Here is a 13,898-nt window from a genome sequence, read left to right as displayed (position 1 = left end):
TCATGTGCGTGCTGTGCCCAGGAACGTCCCTAACACTGCAAAAATAATAGAAAACACAAGCAAAGGACAGGATCTGTGCAGACATATACGCCAATCGAGAGTAGTTACTGTACATTTCTTTCCTTTTCGGAAAATCCTGCACAGTATACATTAAAACATAAATTCAAAACCAGGCATAATGTTGTTGGAAGATCTCGCTATTAATATGCAACAAAAACACATTTTTCTTTTTTATTTATTGTAAGAAGGGGGGGTGGGGGACAAGAAAGAAGCACATACAATAATAAAAGACAAAATATTGTGGTTAAATTCTGTACTCTTACCAAAAGTAAAAAGGCAACTTAAATCTAAAGACATACATGTACAAGGTGTAATATAGGACTACATGCAAAGATTAATTTAAATGTTTTAAGGTCTTGTATATAAAAAATAATACTATAGAGAGCCAGAATGATTTAATGCTGTTCCAAAGAGCATTTAAGACTGATTAAACAAATACATAGCCCTTTAAAAAAAATGAAGAAATCAGTGGGACTTTAGTTTTTTTCAAACATGGATTAAAATCTACATAAAAAACAGTTTCCGCTGGTGGTCTGCTGATCAACCTCACATTAGTCTACACAACACATGTCTAGGAAACTGCCTGTAGTGTCAGAGATGTGCAGAAATGTGCACACATGCATTTTATCTTTACACATGAAAAGCGCCAATGGCTAGAAATAAAAACCAAAAGTAGAAAAGAAATTCTTGACCATATTCTTAAGTTGCTAGGTTAGGTTTTGGTTGCTGGATTAGTTGCGGTACTTTCCCTCCTTTCTTTTCCAAAGGCACTAAAACAAAGCTAGCAAGGACTTTTTTTTTTATAACAGTGTGATCCAGACAGCACCTCCTACAGCCCTTTAACTTTGCCCTGAACTTGATACAAGCATTGAAATGTAGTAAGATCAGAGATGTAAACATATTAGACAAGGACCAAACTTGGGAGTGGGGGAAGTGTTTGGCAGCATGGAGTGATAGACAAACACAGACAATACGGGGGGAAATGTAGCAGAGATATTACATGACACTTTTCTCATTCACAATTTTAACTTTTTTTTAAACCTCCAGACAGTTTGAAATCAGCTGGACGGACAATTTGTTTGGTAAATTTTCATGTTTGGTAACAAAGTTCTCCAAATTCGCCAAAGTGAACAACAGCTTACATTTATTTTTCCCTTGATGTTTTCCCTTTCACTCCAGGTCTTTCCCTCATACTGTACAGTGTATGTTGGATTAGACTCCATCTGCAGGTGTGGACTGTGGTTAAATCCAGAACAAGAACCAGCCTTGTCCAAATAGATTAACTAAACAGGAACGATACCCGTCTACATCGGCCCAACGTACTACTCACAAATAAATCGAGCCATTGTGAATCATCAGAATCACAGGGTCAGAATAAGTTTCAAAGCACAGATGAGTTTCACATTCTCAAAGACACGACGGCAAACAGAAATAGTGGGACACTTAGTGATGAATATGAAAGACTGAGTCGCTGCCAGCAGCGTCATCTATTCAGGCACTGCATGGAGGTAACAGGCGCCTACAACAGGTCAAAAGACCGAATACAGGAAAGGCTAAACATGCTAAGACAAACAGGCCCAAAACTAAATGAATATATGGCTATATTACAGAATAGTTAGCAGTTTAGCAAACAGGCGCACTGAGCGATATGTTTCTATTGCATTTTATAAAGATTTTTTGGCTCTGTCTCCTTTATTGAACAGACAAGCAGACTAAACAACGTAATAACTCTGCATGTCTACACGACAAACACGCCTGCCTTGAGTGACAAAAAGGTGCAACGTCTGCATTTAACTTTGGGTCTGTGTGTAGCGGTGGAGTAAGTCTTTCACACACACACATCAATCTCATCTGAGGACCAAGGTGCAATTACATGTTCTCACGTATTCAGTAAGCAGTTCTACTTTAAAGCTACTGTAGTAGGTTGAGACTGAAATAAATCAAATACTGAGAGGACACCACTGTATCAGGCCTGTTGTCTTCTGAAGCTATCAGTGCACAGGTTAGACTCAGATCTTTTAAAGAGCATTACAAATAGGCCTAAACCTGAACATGGTGTAAAGCACAAATCTGAGGATAATTTCTGCTCATTTCTCATTAAAAATGCAAATGCAGTATTTTTTCTTTTTTGATACAAACAACATTTTTAGTCGTGTGTAGTTCCATTTTAGTTTAGGTGAGAGTAATTCTCAGTTTGGCCAGCAGGTGGCATCATGAGATGAGCTCTAGTCCTTCAGGGACACAAACAGTTTTCAGTTTTGAAATGAGGATGATATTCAGCCAAGTTAATTGACACTTACTGTGAGGTTTTGTTTCAAGTTGGCCTCTTCAGCCTGAAACTAACTGTTAAGTTGGTGAGCAACCTGAGTTTTAAACAGACTGCAGTCACACATACAGGATGATATCAATGTCACCCCATCATAAACACCAGATTTAATACAAATTATCTTTATGATATCAGTAATTTCTGTGGTTAAAGGAAATATTGCTTATAAATGTGTCATCAGTTAGTCCTCAGGAAATGTTTCTGACTGCCAGATAACGGGTGATGACACTTAATGTCCGTCTCAGATCCTTTTACCTTTGGGTGGAACAGGTTGATATTCTGGTCTGGACTTTGAAATGTGACCGTCTTCTCCAGAATTCCAGATGACAAAAAGTGCTTGTCTCTGATGGTGACGTTGGAGCTGAAGGTGAAAATGAATGTTCTGCGGACCATCCCTTGGCTTTGCTTTCCTCCCTCTCTACTAATTCTACTTGCTCTCTCCTCTTCCTCCTCCTCTCCATCAGTCTCCTCCTTAACGCTCATGCTCTCTTTATATTAGTGTGGCAACGGGACGAGGACCTCGACATAGTTGAGAGGGAAGAATCCCGACTGGCTGTTCAGCATGCCCTCGTACCAGTTCTCGTCGATCTGATTGGTTAGGGTGATAATATCGCCCTCGCGGAAGCCCAGCTCGCCCTCGTTCTCTGGCTCAAAGTCGTACAGTGCTTTACAGCTCGGCTGCTCTGGGGCTGAGAAAACACAAGGAGAGAAAGAAAGAGGAAAATGAGGACAACATTCAGAATTCTCTCAGACACAGTGAGGATCCACAGCAGTGTCAGTTTCAGGAAAACATTGTCACACTGCACAGGTTAGGCATGTAATCTACTGCATACTGTAGTTCATACTTGTTTATATATGTTAGTATTACATAAGCTCGTGGTGCAGTCAGATCAACTTCAACAAAGCATTGCAAACAAGCTCAAGAGTGCTGACAAGTTGAAACCACAACATCCTCTGACAGCAAGTTTTTGTGTGAATGTGCCCGTCCCTCCCCATCCGACCACCGTTTCCCCCATTTATGCCTTTCTCTGTGACCTCACAAAGATCAGTGGAGGAGAGTGGGGCTCCACGCGCGAGACAAACTAGGCTTTTTTGTCGCCTAACAATTTTCTCATTGTATCAACTTAACCCCACAGACTGCTGGGCAGGCTAGAGATGGGGAAAGCTTTGGCCACTAGTTCTCTATTTGTTACTCTCACACTGTATCAGTTTACAGAGGCAGAAAAAAATAAGCAATCGATTCGAACCAACTCTGAAGCAAAATAATAATAATTACAATTACAAACATTTTACTAATTAAAGGTAGGTTAGATCCGAGTACATGCCAATTTGTATTAGTAAAAAGCTTGTAAGCTAGTATGACCCACTTCTCTATCAGTGCTTGTGATGTCTGGTGCTTCTCAAAGTCAAAAGTCTTAAAGCTGAATTTCACGGTCATCAAATCCTGCCGAAGGACTTCCAATGTCAAGGATGCTTTGAATTCTACCAAGGACCGAGTCCCTCCTTCAGAGAATTTTCAAGGATGCATGTGTGCATCCTCAGCGGGCATGAAATACCCACAATTTGTTGCACATGATGAGCCAGAATTGAAGGCTGGGCCTTTTCAATGACACACGTGGTCACTCACTAGCCTGTTCCAATGTGTGCTCACCGAATGCTAGGAAGAAGTCTTGCCTTGCCTCTGTAGGACCCGATTTAGAAGGACCTACCAAAGAAGCATCCTTGAATTTTAGAAGCACTTTCATTCAATTGCTTCAAAGCTAATGGCATTCATAGTATTCTAGTTAAGTGTCACCAACACGCTTCTGAAGGAAATATCAGTCTGTCATCAGTCTTTAGCGGCTAAATGCTCCACTATGTTCACCAGCTAGTCACTAACTTTGTCTGTCTGCGGTTTGGTGCCAAGCAGGTAGCGAACAGTGGGTATTAACAGCTGCCTGCAGCCGCTGAAAATAACAGTACAAGAGTGGTGAGAGTGAACCAAACCAAAGCTGTGGGGGACGAACAGCTTAACAATAAGCAGAAACTATAAACCTCCGTAGACAAGGGGAGCTGCAAATTCAGGTGATAATTCTCTGTAGGTTCATCACTACAAGCGAACACTTTCACATTATCATTTGATACACTGTTATCATAAAAAATATATAAGCAAAATAGCAACGTCAAGAAAACAGGTAATTTATTTGAGTGATTTCAATATGAATATGTGCTAAAAGCAGCAAGCTACTCCAAAGTCACATCAGTTTTACTCTGTATGGTCTTCAAGATAGTGGGTTAAAAATGATTTGTTTACACATGGACACACATAAACATAGATGACAGGTGATTAATACCGCTTGATTCAAAGCAGGTGACCTTATTTCTCTTTATAACAATAAAACTTCATCTGATACTGACTAAAATACCACTACAAATAATGAACAACTGATTATAATTCTAGCACCAGCTGCTTGTTTCTTGCATGTTAGTTATAGGTCAAGTGTGTAAGATTTAGGGGCAAATAATCGTTTATGATATTCACAACTGTTTTCATTAATTTATAATCACCTGAAAATAAGCTGCTGTGTTTTCATTGCATTGCATTTCATTTCTAAAGTAGCCCACAAGGGACAAACCAAACACTGGCTCTAAATAGTGCATATGCATTTTCACGTCGGCCACCAGAGCTCTTCTACAAACCTGACCACACAGGAGAAGTTTCAGTTTTGCAACCTCACTGCTTGATGCCACCAAATTCTACACACTGGACAAAAGCCCTGGCTTTATAACTTAATAATTTAGCAATAATAATACTACCTGAAATATTTATTAATATAGCATTTTATAAAGACAAATAAACAACAAGTTTGGAAGTTTGTTGCTTGTTACTCGCACCAACTAGATCCTCATTTATTCTTTTTGAATGTGTAGAATATCCACGTTTAAAGCAATTGTGGATTGAGTCAGTGATTGCAAGGTATTAAGAACTTTGAGTAAGTCAGAATGCAGTATCTACAGGGTGTGGATCTCATAAAAACCATAACTACGAACATGCTGTTAATACACGTGCACCATAAACCACCAATTACGTGTCGAATGTGTGAGAAGCAACTATCCTACTTCCTAAATTTCACACCAGAAGCTGTGCAAGCATACTGGACCATTTCAACACCGCAAGAATATGTGATGACCCACAAAAAAAAAAAAAAAAAAAAAAACGGCCCACACAATCTGTGACTCACACAATCTGGGTTTCCGAAAGGACAATGTGGCCAAGTGAAAAAACGGCTCTGATGATATCACAGGAAAGAGGAACAAGGTCAGTTGGAGAAAGGCCAGCCAGATGACAGGACAGGACACACGCTCTCTTACACGCGCACACATACACACAAACACCCACACCCCGTGCATAAACAGACGTCCATTTTCTCATTGTAAACAACTGAGTCCATTTGACTCGAATATTTAGTGCACACCACCGTTTATACAGCCACAATAAGACTACAGAAAAAGGAGAATTTGTTTCACATATTTGTGCTCAGTGGCACTGATTGGTTGCAGGTCTTGAGCAATAATGTTGGCAATGCGGAGAGTTTTTTCCAGTTTAGTTTCTGTCAGATTTCTAAGGAGTGTGTTCAATGCAGGCATGCTACTTTGGCTAAGTCCATCTTGTGTATGTAGAAACAGCTGGATGTTTTATTGCTGTATGGCAGCTCTTTTCCACAAATCATGCCTGAGAGAGGGTTTATTTTGTTTTGTCAAGACATCATCTGATCTCTGGTGCAAACAGTACCGTCAGCCACTTCATCATTTTGACATTCATAGTTAGCCAAAATGTGTTTTACTAAAGTGTTCATGGTAAAATGAAAAAAAAAAAACCCATCAATGTTTACCCTCACTCACAAATGTTCAGAAATGTGTTTTTAAAGCCCTTCAACTGTTTCTTACCTGAGTTGCGTGAAGGTGGAGGGGCCATCGAAGTTGAGTAGCCGCCATTTGAATGGCTGTCTTCTCCAAAGTCAAAGATAGGTTTGGGTTTAGGTGTGTATTCACGTCTTGGTCGAGACTGAGCATCATTCATCCTATTCAAAAAGAGAAGTTCTACATTTCAAAACTTCCACAATAATTACAAAATAATGTTAGAAGTTACTGTGACTGAACCAGAAGGAGAAAAGCTCCAATCAGAAAGCTGCACAGTTAGATACACCACACAGTATGCTATTAGTGTGTGTCTGGTCTCATTACTGCACCTGTCTCTGAGTTTGTCAGACAGCTCCTCCAGCACCTGTACAGCCTGTCTGTGGTACTGCAGCTGGGACTCCACCAGGGATGAGAGCTGGCTCACCTGCTCTATCTACACACACACACACAAACACACACATACAGAAGATGTTACTTTGCTTAAGTACTTGCCAATCCAATGGATAAACAGTTCAATATTCTGCACTATAAATAACACCGTTCGTAAAAGCCCCAGTGACAGCATGTGGGCATATACTGCACCTTAGGGATTCACGATCATGAAGCTGATGTGTGGTAAATAATTAATATTAGTTTGACAACATAATCTTTGCTCATGGTCCACTTTCTCTGGAACATTTAACCTCAACTGATTCTAGTGAGTAGACCCTAACATAGATTATTTTGTCTAAGCACTATACCCAACATCAGAAATGATCTGTCCCGCTCAAATTTACAGATACATAGTGTTTAAATGATCATAGGGAACAACATAAAAAGAGGCTGGATCTACAGAACTAACAAGAAATGTGGAACAGATGCACTTCCTCCTTCGTATAACAAAACACACAATTCAACATAAATCTAGATGAAGTCCAACGTGCACCCTAAGCTGTTTTGTTCTCCTATGCCTCCTCACCTACAGGTGTGCACACCTGCAGTTACAGGGCAAACAAATGCTTTAATTTCGAAACCCAAAATCAAACAGTTATTAAATGGAAACTGCTATTTAAAAACGTGTTTATCTCGAGTGTGAGTGTTGGCTGAACACCTTTACAGGTGTAGCTATTGGCGTGTTTGTCCTATGGGTGTGTATTTAACAGCAGAAAAGTGGAGCTCATTGTAGGTCCACAACAAAGCACTCATGAAATGTTTCACATGATACGGCAGCACCAATTAATGTCACAAGACAGCCCAGGCTGAAAATAATTGTGGTTACCATTTGAAATGTTGTCTTTGATATGCTTTGATGGGGGCTTTTTTTATTACTGTAAGGACATACAGCAATATAAAGTATAGTAAAGATTATTGGTGCTTGAAAGGCTGTATTTTTAGTATGTGTATTTAAAGTATTTAAGTGTTCTGTGTTCAAAGCTATATGCTAAGACCCCTAACTTTTGGATGTAATTACCCCTTTCATTTCAAAGATGGACTGCACAATGCTGATGCTTCGGAGGACAGACACACATACAATGCACTGAACAGTAACAAATCAGTCCTCACGTCAGTCTCCAGCAGGTTGTACATGCTCGTCTCGGCCACTTCCTTTGACTCGTGAAACTTCTCCAGGGCCTGTCGAAGCTCCTCGTCTGGGATCTTGCCCTGACGCTTTTTCTTATAATCATAGTCCAAGCGACGGCCTTCCAGCTTCTTCAGGTGATGCTGAGGTGGTAAACATCGTTAGTTACGGAGGTGGCATGGAAGTGATCACCATCTTGTTTTAAATTTAACATAATTTGAAGAAATTATCTTGTCGATGTACCTGAATCTCTCTGAGGTCCTTGTCACAGAGCCCTTGCAATGGATCGATAAAGTTCTGTTTGACATCGATATCTAGAGAGTCTTTGACTTCTGCCAATCTTTTCATGGCCTCTCCAACATCCACTAGCGCGCCGCCTGAGCCACACAGACAGAGATTAATAGCTTTGTGATATAGTAGATTTATAGTGTTGTACCAAAGAATCATATCTCCGTCAGAACACACATAAAGTAACAGATAGTATCTAATAAAAACACACAGAGACATAAACACAATACTTTAAACAGTCAAAGCATTTGGGTGCAGTCTATCAGTCAGCATACCACACATACACAACCATGTACAACCAAAAACCCATAATAACAAACCCCAACATTTCTGTGCCAGGAGTTTATTGTCTCTCCACACACACACACACACACACACACACACACACACACACACACACACACATCTTACCAAAGTTAGTGTCCTCTCCGAGGTCCCGTCCATACTTGCTCATACATTCCCCAAGCAACCCCTCGGCCTGAGGGTAGCCTGGGTTCTTCACCTGACCGCGGATCTTAGACATGGTGTTCAACATGGACAGTTTGGCCCGTGATGCTACAAAGGGGAATTAAAATAAGTGTCATCACAGAGTTCAAACTGTTCCAATAAATACATTAAAAATGGTTTTCTTCTCACCTGGGTTGGGCTGAAGGTACTCTGATGTTTTGGAAATTACCTCCACTACTGCTTTACTGGTCACATCTACTTTCTACAAAACACAGCACGTACACACACACATAAGTCAGTGTACAACAGAGCTGCTGTAATCACACAACTAAATGACAGACAAATGAGGTGCGTGGTTAAACCATCTGTTAACTGCTGCCCGCTTATTGGTATATACACATAAACTATTTTAAAAGTACAGTGAGTTATTTTTCTTCCCATGAAGTTTGCATACAGTGCATATTATAGTGACACGGGCCACTACATGCTGGTGTGACTAAGCCTGAAAGCGGAATGCTGTATTAAAAGGTATACTGTAAACGCACTCCCCGGCGAAAGTGAAAGTAAAAATCAACCCCAGATTCACTCTTGTTTGGCGTTTTACCTCACTATATTTGGGGTTTTTTGGCGCCGTGTTTCTTGGATTGCCTACTGCTTATAGTCTGTCACTGGGTTGTCACTAGTGCTTCATAAGACATGATTGCAAGGGATTACTTCTGTATGTGTCTGTACATTTTTTGGGGGAAAATCCTGCATAGTGTGCCTTTAAGCACTCCTATCATCTCTTTATGTTGGAATTATTCATATTGTTGATGATGAACATTAAAAAATGTAAACTAGGGCTGCAACAATTTTCATAATCAATTAATACTATGATTATGCCGTTAACTTTTTCCAAGAGCAAAATGTGATGTCAAAAAGTGTTTTTTCTGCCCAAAAGTCCAAAATCCAAAGATGTTCAATTTAGTACTGTATTAGAAGACCAAGAAAACCAGCAAATATTCACATTTGAGAAGCTGGAAACAGTGAATTTTGACATCTTTGAATAAAAAACAATGGAGGCAAGACATCCTGGATGAAAACAGTGTTTTCATGCACTGGTCAATTTTGAGATTTTGGGTGATATTTTTTACTCTATAACATGTCTTCTTTCAGACTAGAGGAAAGTAGTTTTCCAAAATACACATTGAGGTGTTTATTTGAGTTCAGATTCCTATTCTGGAAATGTCTGCTTGAAGGACATATTTAGGCAAGGCGAGGCAGCTTTGTTTGTATAGCACATTTTGTACACCAGGGCAATTCAAAGTGCTTTACAGGGCAATAAAATGTGAAACATAACAAAGGATGAAAGGATTTGGATTATTGAAAGGATTTACAATAAAAGAGTAAGGAGAAACAAGATTACAGAAGTCAATTACTTGATGATTTATAATTTAAAAACAAAATCACCATTAAAAATAGCAAAAGTGCAGACACGAGGTGCAAAGATAAAATGAGTATTTAACGTGATTTAAAAATAAGTTTGCAGTCATTACAGGGTGGAGTAGGAAGTGTAAAAAAGGAATGTTTTTAGCTTTGACCTAAAACTGGTCAGAGTCCAGGCTTGTCCAACATCATCCGGTTATTCCAGGTTTGTCCTGCATGATAACAAAATGCTGCTTCACCATGTTTTGTTCTGACTCTTGGGACGGTCAATAGGCCGGCCCCAAAATGGCCTTAGATTTAATTAGATAATGCCTCAATTGCATGTTTAAACATAAACATTCAGAAAACCTTGTAATACAGAAAAGTAATTATCATAATGTAAATAATCAACTGGGGAAGTTTCATAGTGTGCTATCTCTTAGTTAATCTTTTTGCCATAGTGTCTTAACTTTTGTTTAAAAATGTATGGTATTTTACAACACATATCTTTCGAGGATATTTTCTCAAAATGTGTTTTTTTTGCTCATACTCTGAGACAAAAATCTCAACTTTAGTAGCCACTGCATATGCCAGACTTTCTGGTTTTATTCCCGTCTATATTCTGAAGGTTTTTACAGAGGGATTTATTCATATATCGTTCATAGCCTGGTTTATACAACAATTTATTCCTAAAAACATGGCAAAAATTGTTTTTTATTGCTGCTGGCAGTATTTATTGATTTAAGGAGTGATGAAATGAAATATCCGAAACTGTCTCTGTAAAAACCTTTGACTTAAATAACCACTAAACAAGAATTTTAAACCCAGATTTTGTTCTGGAAATTCATTCAAATTTGTGCATATTTAATTAGATAATGCAAAAATTTGCATATTTCAACATAATATTCAGAAAACTTGTAATATAAAAATAACTGTCTTGATCTAAGTAATCAATTGGGGAAGTTTCATGGTGATATCTATTAGTTAAAAATTCACCTGAGGTGTCTTCCCTTCATCAATTATCAAAATATTGCTGATTGATTTGTTGTTTTTTATGTCATACACACAGTTTTACAGGATTTAATCAAATTTGAGGTCAGAATTTTGTTCTCAACCAGCAGAGGATGGTGTATTGCTTTCGTTCTTCATGGTGTAAACATCAAGAGCGAACACAGCAGTATGTTTGTTTACTGAGTGTAAAACCAATCAGGCCTGTAGCTTCGGCCAAGGATGTTTCTCTTTTAAGACCACACAAAGATGCCTCTCTTACCCGTTCCAAGTCTCTGAAGTCATCATCTAGTTTGGTTCCTTCAGCACCTCCGACTTTCTCACTTACCATCTAGAGGGAGAGAGAGGGGAAATGAGAGGGAAAGACAGAAAGAGCGCTAATTCATTAATGCTGCTCACAAGGTTTTCATTTGAGAGGGGAAACAAGCATAAGCTCATCTCTAAATTACACATCCACAGGCCTGCTGTGTAGAAAATGCAATAATTAACATCAATATGTATAAAGCACTGCATACAAATCCAACCTTTAACCTAACTCATCAGGTGACTTTACATTTTTAGAATTAGAGTAACAGATAACGGTGTACCACAAAGAACAACAACGCAAGCAGTGTTATGCAATCCATTTTGTTTACACTTGGCACAGTGAAGAAATGTTACCAGCTAACTCTGTTGCTTTTATTTCAATAAAGACAACATGCTTTAACTTAAGCAGACTAAAACATGTTGATTGAAAGCATATGTTTTCCAAGTGAGATCTCTCGGCATGTTTTTAGGTCACAGACGTAAGACTAAGAAATAGAAAACAGTCCCCTTCCTGTGCATGTACAGTAAGTGTTTTTGTAAATAATTCTTGGCTAATTCCTTAAATTGAGAGCAGGATTTGTGCTTTTTCAAAGACAAAAGTCAGTCAAAGAGAACTGGAAAATTAATTAAACGGTTACTCTGGCTTTGTAATGAGTCTCTACTGCTGTGACTTCAAGATACTTAAAAGCTTGACTGCTGTGTCTGTGAACTACATGGTTCCCTATCTGACTTTCTTCAAGTGGAATGGGCAGAAAAAACAACCCCCATCACTACCAGGAAGATAATAAAACTGGCATGCAACAGTGCTTGGTTGCAGAGTAACTTGGAGACCTATTGTGCAAAGACAAAAGCAAACCACAATTACTACTTTTACTCAGGGTTTATGCCATGATTCTAGTCGAAATGCTGCACAACACTTTTGTATTATTAAAACTTGTGTCACCAGGATCAGGGTGTATTAAATGTTTTTCACAGTAATGTATCTTGTGCACTGACGTTTTGAGGGAAGTTGTATCAACCCTGATGTTAATGTTTAATTATTTCAACTACAGTGTGAACAAAGGGAGCATTTTAACGGTCTGGATAGTTAATGAAACATGGCAAAACAGGCCCTGAAAGAGGGATAAATAATTCAGAAATCATTTGTATGATTTTTAATTTCATTTTCAGATGATCTTCGCAGGTGGTGTAGCTCTTTGAACTGGTTTGTTAGACATATTCGACCCTTTAGTTAGGAGATTACGTATTCATATTCACTCCTCTGTGGTAGGACAACGGCAGTTGGAGTCATTTCCTACATGACTCAAACCGCTGTTCGTTATTACTGGAATTACCATGAATTTCTGGGTCTGAGGGAAATGCTTATGTAAAGACTATTGTGTAGTCACAAAAGGTTTAAATCAAAGCTTTAGGTATAGAGCTTTAACAGGGTTTTTGTTAATCTATTATCTGTTCTTCTAGCCAACATAATAGACATCATAGATAATCTTTCCTGAGCAGTGGCTGACTGACTTTTGCTTAACAGTCTGGGATCTTCAAGTACTGCTGAATCTCTGCAGTATGCGGAAAGCACATGACAGGGGGCCTTGGGGGATCCAGGTCACAAGTAAAGACACAGCTTCGACTCTCAGTCTACTTAGCTTTTGACTCCCTACCTTAGAGTTAAGATTGCAGTCTGCAGTCCTAAATCTTTGCTATCTTTCCTGACACCCTAGCCTGCCTTAAAAGACATTTAGGGATGTTGAATTTATTTCATGACAGGGTATATCACTACTATTGTAGCAAGTCAGTAACTTGAAATATTCGTCTTGTTCTGATTTTGGGAGGCTAAGTGATTTGTTACACTAAATAATTCATTTTTTCCTCTATGAATGAATCAAGTTCTCATGCCAGTGTAACATTATTATTTACATGCACACAGGCTCAAAGGAACGAAGCCCAAAAACATCCACAAAAGGTTACCATCTGGGAGTTTTGGTGTAAACACTCAGAGGGATCAGTCTGTAACAGGTATCCCTTTCATCATAATAACTGGGTATTTAAGCTACTACTACTCAGTTAAGTGCTACTCACAAAGCCTAGTTCAAGATCTTGTTTGGCTTCAGATGGTTTGAAGATTGCTACACCCAGAAAGTTGACTTATACAGAGGCCTGGGGTCTGTATCACGAAGCGAGATCAACCTTTCCTGGGTTACCCAGACCTATCCTGGGTTGACTAACCCTAACAATGGCAATCAGGATAATCGGTATCACGACGCTGGATATCAACTTGGTAACTCAACCCAGGGTTGCTTTATCAAGAGCCGTGAACGCGCACGCAGCGAACCAATCACAATCATGAGAGAAGCGCAGCATCACTGAGCGTCCTCACAGAATGCTGTGTGTGAGGAAAAAAAAGTATTTCTCGTGAGGATCATTCTACTAAAATATGAGGAGGAGAAAAGCAACATTACAGAAAAGGCCAACACCGTGGCAGCTGCAGGAGGAGGAAACATGCGTGGCAACGCATAATGGGATGAATAACGTTTAGTTTTAGTTTAGATTAGTTTATTTGCACATAATGTTAAAAACAGACAGTATAAAATGTACAAGATTAAAAAA

The 13,898-nt window shown here is 39.1% G+C and overlaps 1 protein-coding gene across 1 annotated transcript in view; it reads right to left on the bottom strand.

Annotated features, from left to right (window-relative positions):
• Positions 1-217: 217 nt before the first annotated feature.
• Positions 218-13,898, bottom strand: part of sh3gl1b (SH3-domain GRB2-like 1b) — a 17,743-nt gene continuing 4,062 nt past the window's right edge. The window contains exons 2-9 of the mRNA XM_050054857.1: positions 11,254-11,322; positions 8,769-8,841; positions 8,544-8,687; positions 8,088-8,221; positions 7,829-7,987; positions 6,616-6,719; positions 6,314-6,447; positions 218-3,075 (exon numbers count right to left, since the gene is read on the bottom strand). Of these exons, the coding sequence (XP_049910814.1) occupies positions 2,882-3,075; positions 6,314-6,447; positions 6,616-6,719; positions 7,829-7,987; positions 8,088-8,221; positions 8,544-8,687; positions 8,769-8,841; positions 11,254-11,322 (1,011 nt within the window). The 3' untranslated portion in view covers positions 218-2,881. The remainder of the gene's footprint in view (positions 3,076-6,313; positions 6,448-6,615; positions 6,720-7,828; positions 7,988-8,087; positions 8,222-8,543; positions 8,688-8,768; positions 8,842-11,253; positions 11,323-13,898) is intronic.

Source organism: Epinephelus moara, chromosome 10 (assembly GCF_006386435.1).
Source record: "Epinephelus moara isolate mb chromosome 10, YSFRI_EMoa_1.0, whole genome shotgun sequence".
In the NCBI taxonomy this organism is placed as follows: Eukaryota; Metazoa; Chordata; class Actinopteri; order Perciformes; family Serranidae; genus Epinephelus; species Epinephelus moara.
This window is presented reverse-complemented; position numbering and strand designations above follow the sequence as displayed.